At 41.0% G+C, this 17,978-nt stretch overlaps 1 protein-coding gene across 1 annotated transcript in view; it reads right to left on the reverse strand.

The window, feature by feature from the left end:
- The window catches only part of gabrb1 (gamma-aminobutyric acid type A receptor subunit beta1), a 65,155-nt gene that overhangs the window by 30,876 nt on the left and 16,301 nt on the right, over positions 1-17,978 (reverse strand). The window contains exon 4 of the mRNA XM_084381232.1: positions 6,941-7,161. Within this exon, the coding sequence (XP_084237358.1) occupies positions 6,941-7,161 (221 nt within the window). The remainder of the gene's footprint in view (positions 1-6,940; positions 7,162-17,978) is intronic.

Genomic DNA, 17,978 nt, shown 5'->3' on the forward strand with positions numbered 1-17,978 from the left:
TTTACATGTGTTTGTTATCAGCCTTGCATAAAAAAATATGACCTACGTTCACTGCTCAATGCACTACAGGCTGTATCAACTATCTCAGGTGGACACTAGGAGGAACAACTCTAACTTACACTATTGACAACAGACCTAGTCTTAAGCATTCAGGCTTTTTATACAAAACTTGTACAGAACTGTGACCTCAAAATTGAGGTGCGTACCTAACTGTGATACACATTACAGTAAAGATGACTGCTGTATCTGCCAGTCAACATGGTGGAAATGCTCAGCTGGTATGCGATTGTTTTGTTTCAGTTGAAGAGGTATCACCCAAACTGGCAGCGACGTCAGCAACAATGCGGTTGTCCGAATTGCAAGTTGAGCGTGCTGTCTCCTGTTCCCTGGAATTTGGATTTGCATACTTGGGAATTTGAAAATTTGAGTAGTCTCCATTGATCAAAGACCTAACAACTACCATTAAATGCCACCGAAAGACTAGAAAAAGAAAAAACTAAGCCACACTTCTCATAACTTCTCGTGATGATTTGTTGGGTCAGGGTTTGGTTGGAGGCAGTATCTAGCAGCCTGCGGAAGTAATGCAGTTCAAGGCACTTCTGCACTGGCTGTGTTGAGCCCATTGACAGACATGATTACACAGCAAGTTTAAAAGTTACATTTAGCCAATGTTGAGCCTCCAGTAGTCATGAATGTACAACGAAATTCCTTCCTTATCAGTCCATGTGGACTCCCACTCAGAGCCTCTCAGCGGTCTCCCTCCCTCTTGTTTGCAGACTACCAGGGCCATGAAAAAATCTCTGTCAGCGTAACTGATGCGTTATTATTTTCTAACTGTATGCTCAGTGGTTATATATAACGACCAGGACAAGCAGCTTTATTAACAGTCCATCAGCACAGGCCCAGCAGCGCAGACTAAACTTGGCTGCTCTGTCCGTCTTTTATCTTTGTTTTGCTATTGAGGTCAGGCATCCTCCATCAGTCACAGCTAAACAGGTCTAATGGCGCTGGGGTGCGGAAAATAAACACAAACACCATGTGTTATATGTTTTCTTAGCCAACCCAAGGTGATGAACCACTAACAACCAAAATGTGTATGTGCCAGTCAGTGGTGAGGGCATTTTGGCAAACCTAAATATAGCCCTTGTGTCAGCAGCGAGCACACTGGATGAATAATTGTGGGAGCCTGGAGGGGATAATGATTCTGTAGCACACCAGTGTGAAAGAAATCTTCCCAGCTCCTTCAGAAAATGTGAAAAGCTCTCAGAAGGGAAATGGGAATGTTATCCAGAAAGGCACTCTCAGAAGCCTGAAGTAGCATGGTGCATGTTAATGTTAACAAAATCCTGTGTACTGCCAACCATTGTTTTTTTCTAAACCATGACCGTTGTCTTTTGCTAACTAAAATCTATAACAATCACGGAATGTAAATAATTGAATTTCAGACCACTCCCAACCCTTGCTGCTGTTTGTGTGGATGTATAGAGACTGAGGGGGTGGGCGGGGTTTGGAACATTCTCTTGTACATGTTCACGTATCTTTAAGGATCCTCAATAGAAGCACATGGAGGTGTTTCGAAGTGTTACTAGTAGTATAAAGGATATAAGGGGAGTGTAAGTATAAAGAGAGGAGGACAGTGTGGATGGATGAGTCAAAAAAAAATGCAGAACTTTGTGAAACCAAAAGTCAGTGATGAGTTATTTCAAATAACCAACTCAGTTGATGCACATCATGTACAAAATGTAACTTAAGTTATGTTGCACACTGTTCTGAGCTGTGTGCAGAGTAAACTTTGACTGCCACATGGTACAAAATGACTGAGCATGCAAGTTTTCAGGTTTTCAAGACGTAACATCGTCACGACGTGCAAAGTTTTGTTTTTAGTTAACATGTAACATTGATACAGACCTGGGAATTTTATTTATGACATTTGTGTTGCACTCAAGTAAATGGTGGGGGTGCCAATTTGCACAAAATACCAATTTTTACATAATGCTGCTTAAAAGGATACTTGAGGAGTTGGTTCAAACACGAGATGGTCTAAACACCTAATATTCCCTAAATGGTTGTACATATAAACACATCATGAAATTCAATCTATTGTCATCCTGCTGTTGTTTTTTTAATTTGTACAACACACAGTATTAAACATTACAGCAGTCAAATAAAAATGTAAATACAGAATAAAAAAGTACATTAGCAATTAAATACTGGCACCATAGGTTGAGAATTCTCCGCTGCCCTGCAGATGTCAGTGTTTCTGGAGCAGTTGTCTTAAACATTACATTTCAAATGGGATGTAATGCTTAGTGCTCATACAATGCAGTAAAATTAAATTAAATTCAGTCAGTAGTGTCCCAGGCAGAACAGCAGGGATCCCCAAAAGAAATTTGGTGTGCGCTCTGCGCTGGCACACACTCTGGCCTCAGTCCCAGATGGTCTGGGCTTAGCACCAGACCTTGTCAACTCCAAGAAACACCCCTGCATATGAACAGTTCTTTTTTTAACAACCATGTGGTTCATTTTGGACACTGAGAAGCAACTTTTTTGTCGTTTAGAAGTCTTGCTGAGAAAAAAGATGAACTGACAGGATAGTAGCATATGAGTTTTCTGGCAGGGTTGCAGATGGATGCTGTGCCATCGAGCTGACAATATCACCGGGATTGATAGTGTTGTGTTTTTCTGTCATTCTGGACACAGCCTCCTCAGTGGGGTTAAAATTCAACAGAAGTCAAATAAGCAAGATGGAAAGAGGAAAAAAAAGTGGAAGGAGGTTCGGGTGAGGCAGAAGGGATATGTTGTGTGTGAACTGACTTAGGGAGAGTCAAGCCGTGCTTATCTGGACACAGAGAGGAGTGTTTACTTTGGAGGAGAGGGGAATGTTGAGGACAGCCCACAAGGCCTGTGTTCACTGAGCCATGAAGCCAGGGCCAGCCACTGTTGTTTTTGGACAAATCAAGCTACTGCTCTCTGTCCTTTTCAACATGCTCTTTCCTGTTTGGGCCTAAATGGAAAGCACTCCTGCACTCTCGCTCTCTCTCTCTTTGTCATTGTTTCCCTCTCTTCGTGTGTGTGTGTGAAAACTAGCTTTCAAAAGGGAGTTCCTGCACGGTGATACACCTGATTTTAACAGACATGCAGCAGGTTAAAATTAATGTATTACCCACAAACAAAGAGCCACGCCAAACAGGCCGAGATCTGGGATGCTGGTGTGGTCGTTGGCTAGCAAACTAAGCTAACTAAGCCAGCTAACTTTACAGCTCCAGCTGATGAGGACGCCATTACTGTTTAAATCCAATGAACCTCTTGTCCATGATGCTTGGCCCTGCCTGGTGATACTGTTGGCATAGTTGGGTAGAAAGAAAATAGCTCCTTCATGAAACGGATTTATTTTGTATGTATTTATCATTTTTTATCAAATTGGTGCTTCTCTCATTGGGATTGTGGCTGGAGACCATAGGCATTGTAGCCTATGCTGAATAATACCGTATACGATCCTAACAGTAAATTACTACACCATATCTTATTTTATATGAGGTGTCGGTGTTGTGACAGGTGCTCTGTAGCTATACTCGAGGATTTACAGTCACCATAGTGTCTTCCTGTAAATGAAGTGTTGCCATGATAACCATGTTGGTTCTTTTCCTGTGCTGCTCAGCGTCGGAGGCCTGCTGCTCAGCCACCTGCCACACCATCACCAATTACTGTGCATCATGATGGTGCTGACCAGAGTGAGCCAAAACCATCAATACACACTATTTATATCAACCAAACATGAATATTCATAAATGTAAAGGATGATCAGATGTTGATCAAAATACAACTATCATGAGGCATTGTGAACTTTTTGTGGAGTTTTTTTTCAGTGCACAAACCCAAAGTAATGAGAGAAAGAGAAATGGGTTATTACGTACGTTCCAAATGATATCTAATGTGTTTCTGTTCCATTTCGTGTCAGGTTTCACATGTAATGTGGAAAAAGTGAACATGTCCTTCATACGGCAACTATATTATTGATAGTCATTCAAAAATGTGCACCTATTTTGGCAGCTGATGAAGATATGAGGTGTGACAGCGAGAATGCATTGAAGCCCATGATGGTGAGTTTATGGACTAAGATGTTGGATTTACCAGGCAAAGTGTTCCTATGAAATGTTTCCTTATATTTCTTCTACTAGATGACGTCTGAAATATTTACAGTATAAAGAAGGAAAGTGGCAGTCAGGGTTAAGGCACACAAACATGGGAAGAGGAGTGTGAAAAAAACAAACAAAATAAAACAAAAAATCCAAACATGTTACCTCAAATGAAATATGATGGGAATGTATTAACTTGATGATGTGAAGTATACAGTGTGTGCCACTGTTCTCAATATTTGCAATAAAGTTGCTTAAAATGTTCCAGATTCAGATGAGATTAAATATGATATATAAAACCTTAGAACTTAAGTGGATTATTGATTAACCACCTAACTAGCCAAACAATTGGTTACATATAACTCTATATGACTACTCAAAATAACAGCTACCTCTATGTCAACATAAATAGTGATTGTAAAAACACTTTAATTCTGATTTTGGCCCAGAGTTGTTCTCATGAGACCCCTTGCACAACTGGCATCCCCTGCTGGGACATTTAATTTTCCTTACTTAGAAAATAAGTAAATAAATCAGTATCAAATGCCTGTCTGTATGGGTTTGTTTCAGGGACAGGTCCATTTATTAAGATTTTGAAGCATGCATAGCTTGTCAGTGCAACCTTAGATATTGTGCTATTTGTTTTGGCACTGGGGTGCACCTATGACCTGCGTGCATACTGTAAACACACACGTTTAAGTTGCTTTTTAAGGCTTTTTGGATCCGACTTAATACGGCATAGCAACACACCCTACAACTTTGACCATGAAGGTCCACTGAACTGTGTACAGCGTTTTTTTTTTTCTCTCAGTGCACAAGCGCTTCATCATAATGCTCCTGAGCTCACTGCCAGCACTTTTCTGCCCCAAAAAATGCTACAGTATGTGGACACGGGCACTGTCTTTCGTCAATGGAAGAAAACAAATTAAAACAGGAGGAGAGATTGCTAGTGACACTAGAAGAAGAAGAAGAACCCTATCTGTCTCTGCATTAAACTCCTTCTGAGGAGCCTCTGGGAAGCAACTCCAAAACGAGACTGGTGCCTTGGTCAAAAGCACTAGCAGAAGAATTATGCCAACGCATCATTGATGTTGGGGGATGCTAGAGCCCCCAGAGAAACAAAAAACATGCAAACATAGGGAAAACATGCAAACTCCCCTCAGAAAGGCCCCGCCACATCAACCTCCTAACCACCATACTGAATGACTGAAACACTAGCACCCACTGTATGTTAAAATGATTTGAAATGTCAGAACTAGAATGTTATCCAGGACAGGCCTTGATGTGCACCAAAACACCTTATTAAAATGTGCAGCTTTGCCTCAAAGCGAAAAAAAAAAATTCTCAGCTGAAAACTGTCAAGTCATCATTCCTCTGAAGCGCAGAATGCCTTTGAACTCAGATGACTGAATTATTGACAGTGACCGGCCCACTGTTCCTTCAGTTAACTCCACGCAGCTCACTTCATCGTAACTATGCTCTGCTGCAGAGGGCACGGCCATGTGTACACTGCACCAGGAGAGGCTTCATAAATGATTTACCAGCTGGTTCTCCCTCCAAGCTCCAGAGGAGACACCAGCAGAGCAACACTTAGCTGCTGATAGAGGCCTTTGAGGAATGTTCGCCATTCTAATCAGCTGCTACGAACCCAATTCTGCAGTTGTTTTGTGCATAAACATGGCCTAAACTCATATTCTAATAGGATTTGTTGGTGTTGAGAAATGGAATCTAAAAAAAGCACATATCTGCACAGATGTGTGAAATAAAGCTATATTACTGCCTAAGTTATTATTAACCGGAGTTGATAGGCAGTCTTTTTGCTTCGAAACTCGATTTTTTCATTTACTGTTCATTACACAACACTTAGCTCCAGCTTTGCTCTGCTCTGATTGGCTGACAGGCCCGGTAATGCCAAGAGTGCCAATTACTCATGATATACTTGGGCACACACATGCCCCGAGGATGGGCAGCTGCAAGATGTGTTCATACTACGTGTTTCATTGTACATTCCACTACATAAAACTAAGGCAACATTAACACTCACATTAACGATAGTACTACTAAAGGCCAGCTAAATATGCAGTTATGTCACAGCAAAGACTGCTGACGTGACAGCTCATATTTTCCTGTTGCCATAGCGATCAACACACATTCTGGCACACATTTTCCAGACACAAAGCAGTCAGAGCTGTCAGAGCAAGTGATGGAAAGCTCTGTCCCTGTTAATAGATTGAAATGCAAATATTGAAGAAAATACTTAACAATTTTGAATGTAATGAGTCAAAACAGATGTCTTGTGTGATTGACGTCTTATAGTCTCAATGATTTCGGTCATTCGGTCATTTCGGTCTAACACATACAGTCAGTTAAAATTGACTTATGTAAGTAAACTTCCCACTGTAGGAACACTTGACCTTCGAAACGAGCCACAATGTATCCGTCGCATGCATGCACACACGTGTTTTAGGTACACAAAATGGAAAAATAATTAGCAATAATAAATGCATTGGACACCTCTTTGGGCCACGCAGTGTCTTATGCAGACCCAAGCAGGGACCTGGACTCTCACTCATTAATGTCAACATTAATGTGACATAAATTCAATACCATCAGGGCAACTTCTTCAACTGCTCTTGCCCTCCAAATAGCAAATAGAAATGATGTAGTTGGTAGGAAATACCATTAGGAATGTTATACCAAAGTTCTCAACAGTTCAGGTTTTGGGCAACCCCAAGTTATATGTTGTATAGTCTCTGCAGTTAAAAAAAAAGTGCTATAAAGTGAAGAGTGGAAACAGCTCCTACCTGAGACCATACAGCACAGTTCCATCAGGGTGCAGTCTGATCATCCGGTTCTTCACTGTCACCCCGTGGACGAAGGACTTCTTGTCATTAATGAAGTAGGTGTCAGGGACCCACAGCTGGTCTGCCACCCGGTTGTCCAGGGTGAGGTTGAGAGGAATACCAGTGTAGGAGAGGCGCTTGTCTCTCCAGGACTGCTGGAAGTACATGGTGATGGTGTAGTCCTGTGGGAATGTCACAGGGTGGGAGGAAGGTTAGCACATCAACGTGAATGGACCAATGACTCATCTCATCTCTGCCCTGTGCAGTTTCATTTTAACTGAGTTTGACTTTTAGACCTTCAGGTTGTGACAAACATCAAACTTTACTTTTGTAAGTAAAACTATTGCAAATGTTGTGCTTCAGCAATTATGTAACTTAAACTTACTTTGACCAATTTTTGTTTGGATATTCATCTAGAAACTGATCTAGGCAAAACCTTGGTCCAAAAGTATCTCTATGACAGAAACTTTTTGGTATTAATCAACTATGCTCCTGAGCAGACTAACATGAATTGTGGAGTTCCCCAAGGCTCAATCCTTGGGTCTCTTTTAATTGTCATCAACATGCCTTCATTTGGCAAATTATGTTACACAATGAAATCAATTATCATAATTATGCAGACAGCTCTACAATGTATCTTATTCTGCTGCTGGGCAAATACAGTCCCATCTGTAGTGGACTGAACATATGCCTGAGTCGTTCACCTTCACTCAGACCAAACTGAAATAACTGTCTTTATTTGCAAAATGAGAAAGGCTGAGAGTCTTCAGGACTCATCACTGTCTTTGAAGATCAAAACCATGTTAGAAATAACGATGTTAAACCCTGAATCAGTGTTAAACTCAATAGCAAGGTCTGCATCCTGTTATCTGAAAGCCACACCCAGAATTAGACGATTAATGTCAAGGCATGATATAAAAATTATAATTTTATATGTAGGTATATAATATAGTTTTAATACACTTTTGTATTTTCTCCGGTCTGGTAAAATTAGAAAATCCATCGGAGTTGATGAATATCAGCTTGATTTTTGTCAAAATAATGTGTTTGTCATGTGTTCCCTCAGTTTACAAAACTCCATCCCAGAAGTGAGACAGGTCTTATTAAGGTTCAGAGCTCAGAGGATTAATTGTGTCATATTTTAATAAGGAACACCCAAAAGGATAGCCTACAGTGTTGTCAGATATGATAACACTGAACTACTCTGTATCACATGAAGTGAAATGGAAGTAGCTTTTCATTTCAACATGTCCAGTCAGTGCATGCCTTGTTTCTTGTGACTCCCTTGTGAGAAGTGCGCAATATGAATCACATATGGAAAAGGTGGGCAAAAACAATAAAAACTGTTATATGGGAAGGAATTACAGAATGCAATAACATTAAGAGGTTGTCGCTGAAGAAATGCATGCCATAAATAGCATGAATAGTTGAAACTTAGTAGAATGCAGAACTAATTGATAATAAATTTAAAGTGTCATCTCTGGCAGTGACATTCAATGCCTTCATGGCAACAACAATATCTGCTGTTCGACACAATGGGTGCATTACGTTGATGTACTGTAGGTGTGTTTTATCTACAGTGGGGGTCTTAAAAGTTTTTCAGGCCAAGGACCCTTTAGCTGATAGAGTTGGCATACAGTTGTAACATGGCTAATGCTCGGAGCTATAAATCAATCCACTGTAGCTCAGAAGAATATCTGCACACTTGGGATAAGAATACAGATATCTGGCCGATATTTTTCATAAAACGTAGTCAGCTGACTAGTTTGTACTTATGGATAGGCGCTGCACAGTGATTTACATTAAGGTTAGGTTTGCTGCTCACGATTAGAAAATTAAGGGTAGACCATAATCAATGTTGTGCGAATAAAATGTTTTTTTCTTTATGAATTAATCTTTGCTAATTCCTACCTTGAATTCATGTTAATCTTTATTTTCAGACAGATTTAAACTATTGAAAACTAAAAACTTTCAATTATCAAATAATCATTTGAGCCCCCTGTAGTAACTCTGAGGACCCCCTAGGTGTCCTTGAACCCTTGTTGAAGACCTAAGGGTCTACAGTGTGTGAGTGTTGAAGTTATTTCCATTCGCTTGATAACAAGTGAAAATTGAACTGCTGTAGTCTGTAGTGAAGTTAAGTGTTTGTCTGTACACGAGCCAAAGATAACCTATGAGGGGAGATGCTCCACTATTTAAAACCACTTTATAATCATGAGTGAACTGTAGTTCTGTAGAGTGAAATGTCTTCTGGTCATATCAGTCATAAAAGTATTGGATTTGAATCACCATCAGCAGATTAAAGGAATCCCTATATTCTACACTGTATTCTACTGCATGGATTTAGGTTAGAGGTCTTTCAGTTTACAAACTGTCTTAAACCACTCCTAGTTAACAGTTCTGTACGGGTAGGGTGGAATATTATTTGTGAATATGGCTCCTTTTTGTTCTGGTCCCTCCCACTGATTTATCATACTATTGTTTTCTTCTGCCGGCCCACTAACATACCACCCTACTATAAAACTAGAATCCAAGTATGCTTCGGAAAACTCTAGACCAATATGAAATTACACAAGTTGCCAGGTTTGGCAACATAAGTATTGTTACAATGTGTGTGTGTGTTTGGCGTGTGCATGTGTTGATTTACGACAGTGTTTGAATAGTAGAGCACTTGTATGTGAGGGAAAGTGTGTGCACAGCTAAGGTGTGCAGCATGATTCACAGTCTGGGCTGTCATAGGGCAGAGTGCCGCAGCTTCCCATGCAGTCTGTACCTTCTTTTCAAAAATAACTTGTTCCAGCCGCAGCACAAACTGCTGAGGTGGATTATGTTGTGTAACGTCAGTTCTTATTAAGCAGCAGGAACAGTCACCGGCCTGCTCGCTCCAATTCTTTCCACTACTCCTTAGAGAGCTGGAGCTCCCTCCTTCACCTGCCCTTCTGTGGCTCCTGTCACCACATCAGCCCCGAACTCTTCAACTGTTCCTGCTGCAGCCCTGTGGTCAGCTCTTTCACCTACTCCCAAACTCCACTGGAAACACTGCTGCTCCTCGACATCTTCATCCCATCATAAAGTTATGACAGCTCATAGAATTTAATGTAAGTATCTGTTCTCCAGGCAGTGTTACCATACCAATACAGCCTCATGTGTTCCGCTTTTCTGAGTTAAATAATCTGACAGCTGTCTCCTACACCGCATGCTACATCCCAGCACACCCAATTATTCTTTACAATGACCTGTTAGATGTCAATACAAGTTTGACATTTGATGAACTCAGAAACATCACATTTAAAAATAGAAGCACAAGAAGTATTGATTTACATCATCTGTAGCTGTACTGATGGGAGCTCACTGCAGTGAAATTGTAGAACAAACACAATGCATGTGTTTTTGCAGCCCGTTCTCACTTCCAACACATCAAATACAGCAGCCTGGTCAGGCCCATGCTTTTTAACGCTGGAGTTACCCATGTACTGTCACTTGTTGAGGCGCCCCTCTAGTGCAGCAGAATAGAGAGCCAGAAAAGTCCATGTCAGGGGTCATAGGGGTGGTAAGATGGATGCATAGGTCATACACTGGATCACGGTTTGTGTCCCATTTGTGACTCAAGAGTGATTTCTTTTTTAATTCATGCAGAGCTGGACTTGTTGCTGTTGAAATTAAGTAACACTAGCTGGCTTGCTAAGTTATATGTCTTGTGTTGTTGCACTTGCTTGATGTTTGCCTGTGTCAGCAAAGTTATCAAGTCACTAGTTTTTGATCATGAGTCCGCTCATTTCAAAAAGAGATTTAGCTGGTAGCATGTTACAGCCAGGTGTCAGCCTGGGCATGCTGTTACTGTGCTGAGTTGTGTGCAGCACTGCAAAACTTTGACTGCCGCATGGCAAAATATGCCTGAACATGCATGTTTATGTCAAGACATAACAATTACAAATTGTTACAGAAACCTGGGGTTTGTATTTACAGCAATTGTGTTGCACTAGAAACGGTGGAGGGTGCCGAATCACACAAAATACAAATTGCTACATGATGCTGCCGTGACTCTCAAAAATCAATATTGTATCAGCACCAGATTCACTATGAGTCGGGTTCTGCTGTTTGTATTATAAATAGCCCCTCTACTTATGTTTTAAGATGTATATAAAATGCTCTTTAAAACATCATTTGCGTCTGGTATTGTTTTTCCACAAATATTTCAATTATCTTGTTGAAATCCCAAAAATCCACTCGCCCACATATACACTGCTACATACACAAACTCATTCTACACAGTGAGGCTCAGACATTCAACTGTAGGAACAACACCGTTTTAGTTGGGGGGGATTTCGATCTCTAAACAATTAAGATCTAAAGTTTTAATTTGTACTACACTAACAGCCTCTTAAAGCCTCCACAGTGTTATTCTTGGAGGACAGTGTACAGTTATGGTACAAACCCAGTTCGCACTGGACTGGACAGACTGATGATGTCAGAGAGTGCAGTATAAAAATCCTCCTGTGCTTGGCTCCAAACATGGAGACAAAACAAGGGTAAAAAGAGGATTTTCAGGAGCTTTGACATGCTGAATTGTCTCTTTGTAGTGTTGTTGTTTTGCTGCTCTGCAAGCTGATGTGTGATGTCTGAGCCTCAGGGAACATGTGTTTCTGCTGCTGTCCCTCGCTCTCACACTGCATTCCAACAATAACACTGTACAGTGTGTGAAATGCATTGTGTCACAGCACATTGAGATGACCTGCACATATTCAGCATCATCGGGGCACTACACTCGTGCTCTCTCTTTCCATACATTTTCAGCTGTGCATTGTCCTTTAGAGAAGAAATCAAGTCAACATTTCTCTGTAGCACTGTCCTTGAAGGATGTTGCACCGTGCATCAATGACTATAATGCTTCTCCGTATTAATGAAACTGCACTGATTTACAGAATTTCGGTGTGTGTACTAAAGTTATAGCATATGCATACTGTGTACACTGTATATCAAACTGCCCACCCTGTGATTCTGACCTCAAGTGACAAATATCCATTAACATGGTTCATATATTACTGTAACACTGACACTCTCCCAAATCAATTCATGTACAACAATTTGTGGGATTAAAGTTGTAATTTGCAAGAAATGGCCAGAATCCAAGGATAGCTCAAACCTACAAGGGGCAGTATAACTGCTAACAGCTGCTCACTGGACTCTTTGCTGAGGCTATCTCTTGCAGTAGCGACCAAATGAGTGAGTTGCTCAGTTAGCTGTGGTGCTACGCGCCTGGACACTAACTGTCTGGAGTCTGCCTGCACTGCGACCTAGCGGGCAACAGGGCTCAGCTTGACCAGGTTCAGCTGCCTCCCAGTGAACACGGCTGAACACCCGACTGGAACTTAACACAGCCTCTGTGGCTGCCAGGGGTCACTTTGAAGACAGGGTCTTAGTGATTTACAGCAGCTCTGACCAGAACTGTGACTCTGAGGACGAGAAGACGCAGCAGGCCGGGACAGAAGAGGCAGTGGAGAAAGAGAGAGAGAGAGTCCGGCATCAGCAGCAGGCAAAAAGGTGCTGCCGGGATATTTTCACATCTTACTCGATGAGTCGAATATTTATTTCGACCAAACCAGAGGTGATTAAATTAAATGTATTTTAAGATGAGTTAACAAAGCAATTAACTGGGATTTTGAGGTTGAGTTTTTTCTGTTTATAAAGGAAAGAAAAAAAAGTTTTTTAGACTAAGTGGCAAACTCGCCGCTTGTATACATCTTTTTTTTTCAACATTTTAACTAAAATTCTGGACTTATCTTACAAACTGGCCCTTTAAAGACTTTAAGACGTACAGGCAAAAAAAAACTAAATTATTTTGAATGGCATAAAATGATTTCTTTCATAAGAAACTATCCAAGAAATTCTCATTTTTACAAGTAGCCTACCACTGACATGCCAAATGAAGATATTCTTTTAAGTGGCCCAAGCGCAGAATTGTAAACATCCAATATCCAATAGGATCCCTGGTCACCTTCACTTGCATATTGATTGTTTCTGAGGATGGAGCACGAGACAGGTGCAGAATGAAAAGAACACGGCTGATAATTAGCTGAAAGTGCGCAATGGTGGGGTCACTGAGAAAACACATGACAGAGGTTATAAAGCTGAAACAAGGTATGAAATACTGTTAAAAGTCAAAAGAGAAAAAAAGGCTTCATTTAAGTAATTTATATTAGCTCCTAAAAGCCTCGCAGGCGTTCTGATGAACTACTCATCAGAATGCTTCAGTTGACTGCAGGTAACCTTTGCAGGACGCTGCCAGGAGAACGTTGCATCACTGCTCCTCTATCGAGCTAATCTGAGGTGCAAAGCTGCAGTTAAGATTCCACTCAGCTCTCACGGCTTTCCAGCATTCGTTGCAGTTTGTAAAGATGCTTATGCATGCATTTCCCAGCAAGCTGGAGGGGAGCAAACTTTCAGAAAAAAACGCAAGCATGTACAGTACTTGAGGCACATATAGACACTTTTTTTCTCTGTGGTCACAGAACAACAAAGACAAATAGGCGGACGGTTTAAGCATAAAGACAACCACTGTCGAATCGTAACATCAACAACAGCAGAAAACAGTTTCCAACCTTTAGTTAGCTTACCACAAGTCAAGTATTCTTCCATTACACTGAGATTACACAGTTAAATCATGTTTTTAGCTTATCCCGTATAATTACTTTAGGAAAGTGACTCTGATGAGAGAAAGCAGGAAGAACACGTCAGTGGCACTGGGGCGACACTCTTGCCCCTCAAAAGTGTGTCCGTAAGATCACTGTGCTGCTTAAGCTGGAGTTATTAAAGCATGTTCTCTTATTGTGAAAGACGGAAGTATGGTTGGTATGGTCCTGGGTGTGTTGACTGCACTTATGTTGATTTGGCCAAGTTTGTGTTATGTAATACCCCTGCAAAACCTGTTCCCAGAGAGGAGATAAGGGTGCCTAACTCATGACAAGCATTACGCATGGCTAAATCACCGGTGAGTGTCTTTTTGCTGACTCAGGCAACACTAAAGAAAATTAATAAAATTACAATCAGTTGTAAAGGTCAGAAGTTATAAATTTACCCTAGTAAATCAACCTGAAATTATTAAACGATCATTTATATTGGTAATAAAGCAAAATCTTGATATAATGTTAGCAAAAAAAAATATCCACCTACACAGGGTCGAATGCCCCAAGGCTGCTATGTATCTCACTTGTTCTCTTCACTTTAAAAAAAATCTTGTTCTGTTAATTTTGTACTTTTATCAGACTTATTTTTCTATTAAGGTCGTTAATCTACTTTTCCTGCTCAATCTGCTGCTTACAGATATTGTACTTGTCTCTTTGAGTGAAGGACGGGGAGAAATAACACTTTTCACCTGTGCACTACTTCACACTTGCTCAGAGACAGAGGAGAGTCATTCAGTAATGTCATGTCTCTCTGTGACTTGCATGATTGCAGATGAGTATGGTTTAAACAATCCAGCATAAGTTTAATTGTGGCCGGGCTCATTTTGTCTGTAGTCTTCGTAAACACCCCACAAACTTGAAATCTGCAATGACGCAATTTTTTTTGACCCAGACGTTAATTTGCAGAAGGCATAGTCAATGTGCCGCAAGTCTCATCTCATTCACCTGTGAATCTCCATAATATGAGAATGTACTGTTATCAGAAAATCACTGTCAGGGCTCAAATCAAATATCTCGAGAAAAGTTAGAAACAAGTGTCCTGCTCTGTGCAGCGCACCAGTAGAGCACTGAGTAATAAGACAGAAGGATTAGCCATTTAGCCAGCCACTGGAACTGTTAGTGGCCAATAATAAACTGGAGATGACATCACCTCTCATGAGGCAGCAGTTTCTCTCTGCTGCCTCATAAGCCTGGGAACACAGATTAAGAAGGAGGACAACCTGTGTGTTTGTGTGTGTGTGTGTGTGTGTGTGTGTGTGTGTGTGCGCGGGTGTGTGTGTGTGTGTGTGTGTGTGTGCGTGCGTGCGTGTGTGTATGTGTGTGTGTTTGGTGATGGATGTGGGTGGGGGTTACAGTCCCTTTGGAGATGAAAACTTTCTAAGAGACTATTATTAGAAACAGCTGTTCCCCTCAGCACCCACTTCGCCATCATCGTTATGGCACCTCGGTGTTTCCACGGCAGAGCGGTGGCCTTAACGTGAGCTGAATACTGTTATACATATGAGCTGTGCTAAAGCACAGGCAGGGAGAGGCAGAGCTCCACTGCTGCTGCACCACACTGCAGTGCACAAGGCAGACAGGAGAACAGGGCCAACAAATGCCCTTGGTTTGTTTCCCTCCAATAGTCTGCATTGATGTAATAAAAGCAATCTCTTCTCTGCTGCTATACTTCTTCTCTCTCTTTTCTCTATATGTCTACATATCTATTTACCTCTCTGAGTCCATATTTTACAGCAGCGAGCACAGAAACAGCAGAACATGGGCACCTACTGCAGTGTGCTCCTGCCTGACCTAATTCTTCCCTACCCACAGCCATCTCTGGGTGCAGCCCGGAAGACATCATAAAGAAAGGGGGTGAGTTGGGTGGTGGGGGAGGAATGCAGTATTTCTGCAGCCTGCATAGATACCTCAGATTACATGTATATGAGCTGACTCTCATTTCAGGAGATGGAGGTCATCATGGTGGAGTTTCAGCTCGGCGAGATGGCCAGTGTATGCATGTCAACATTTGTAAGTGTGGGACCATTAGATATTGGCAACGAATGACAGATATTTTTGACGGGACGTTGGGACATCTACAGCTGTGTTTGTAGCAACGACACCAGGTATTATTAAGTCAAAACATAATCTTTTCCTAACACAAACCAAATCGTTTTTGTCTTAGTCAAGTCATGTTTTTGGGCTTAAACCTAACCAGAGCACAAGCACAGTCATCACAACATAAAACTGAAAGTTGAACCTAAAGAAACATAAAGTTGCAACATAAAGAAATGTTAAGTTTCAACATATTCGTGGTTTGCAAAAATTAACATTTCAACATTTGTCAACACTCAAAGTTAGTGACAAGCTGGTGAACATAGTGGGTGCAGCTAACGAGAATCAGTGGAGCCCAACCGGAAATAATAGAAAACATACAGCCAAACACACAAATACATGCTAACAATGGCAACGGGCAACAGTTTGCTAAGACACCATAATACCGTAACAAGTTTCTAAAGTTATGACTCTAATATCGTGTTGTACAATTGTTGTGCATAAACGCTAGAACAGCAGGTTCATCGAACAGTGAACCAAACACATTCTTTGGCAGCTAATGAACGTGACTGTGAGCATCGCTAACTGAAAGACTTCATGCACTGTTTTCCTACATAGCAGGGTGATCATGAATCCCACTGCTTCTCTTGAAGACCTGCCCTACACTGCCTCCGATAGGTTGACAAGTCATGAACACAGCCTCTCATTGGTCAAAAGACTTAACTCAAGGCATCATGACACTGCCAGTGGACTGCCTGCAACCTTGCTAACAGCAACAACTCTGCCTCAAACACAGAAAAAGCATTGGATATATCATTATGGATTTTTTTACGTCTCCAAAAAGACACTGCAGTTTAAGGCTGGATTACATTGGCACATTGGTCTCCTTAAAAGAATAGTTAGTCTCTAACATGCAGCGTCCTGGAGATTTTTAGTAGGTCATAAACAATATATTTTGATATCGTTAATGACATTATGGGCCTCAGATGATGAGGCTGAGTGGTAACATGTTACCTGACATAGTGAATGTAATAATATTACCAAAATCTTATTTGTAAAACGTTATATTACTTCATTACTGTGAGGGTTAGAGTTAGTCACCAAGACAAAATATGAGCAGAATATAAAGAAAATGAATATGGTCTAGTTCATCTTTGGGGAATGTGATCTTCTGGGTCAGCTGTGGCTCAGAGGTAGAGCCAGAGCCTTGTTATCGGAAGGGCGCTGGTTCAATTCCCCTGGTCTGCATGTCAAAGTGTCCTTGGGCAAGATACTGAAACCCAAACTGCTCCTGATGTGCTGGTCGGCACCTTGCATGGCAACCACCGCCATCAGTGTATGTATGAATTACTGTACGTCGCTTTGGACAAAAGCGTCTGCTAAATGTGAATCATTGTGAACCGCAACCAAAGTTCATTTTAATTTATGAGAACTGAACTTTAAAGGAGCTCTTTTAGAGTGTAACTTGCACCACATTGTTGTTGTGCTGCCCCAGAGTGGCCATAAATAATTGAATGCAGCTGTAATGCTCCATGTGTGACTAGAGTTTTGACACATTCAAGGATATTCACTGTGTTTGCAGTCAATTCCATGTGCAAACTCAAACCATCAATGAATTGATACTAACAACTGTATGTGTATTCAAATTATTATATTGTTACCCCTGTGTGCCATAGAGCTCAGTTTTGTCCAAAAATGATGTAAAAAAAAAAAAAAAAGATTGCATTGGCTGTGATGATTGGATGTTATGTCATAATATGGAACAAAATGTTCCTCTGACTCAGCGGAAGACTGTATCCACTCTAATGCCATGGTCTATTTTTTATAACAATTGCTGCATCATAAGAATGGACACATTTCCAGTGTTAATACAACATTAATAATAACACAGACCCACAAAAAGGCAGATGTTAACACTCTGTGTCTGAATCAAGCCTTTTGCTGTTGCCAATCCGACCAGCATGCTCCTTTCCCTCTCCTTGTTTCCATGCCAACCCCTGCACTCGCATACAGGTAGAAAGTGACAATTCAATACAAGTCAAGGTTCTGCCAGGAGTGAACACAAGGACGAAGGGAATGACTCTCACCACCAAGAACCAAGAAGGGAAAGAAGGTTTGACTGCTTTGTTAATGGGACTGACTGACTTTAGTGTCAAACCTCAATTTAAAAGTTTTGGCTGCATAGAGTTGAAATTTCAAGTTGTTGTAATACTGTGAATAATTTACATGAACAGGTATTACAATGTTCCTGTATTACAATTAGTATTTTATTTTTTAGTATG

The sequence above is a fragment of the Pagrus pagrus genome, assembly GCF_965226575.1.
Source record: "Pagrus pagrus genome assembly, chromosome: 18".
Classification (NCBI taxonomy): Eukaryota; Metazoa; Chordata; class Actinopteri; order Spariformes; family Sparidae; genus Pagrus; species Pagrus pagrus.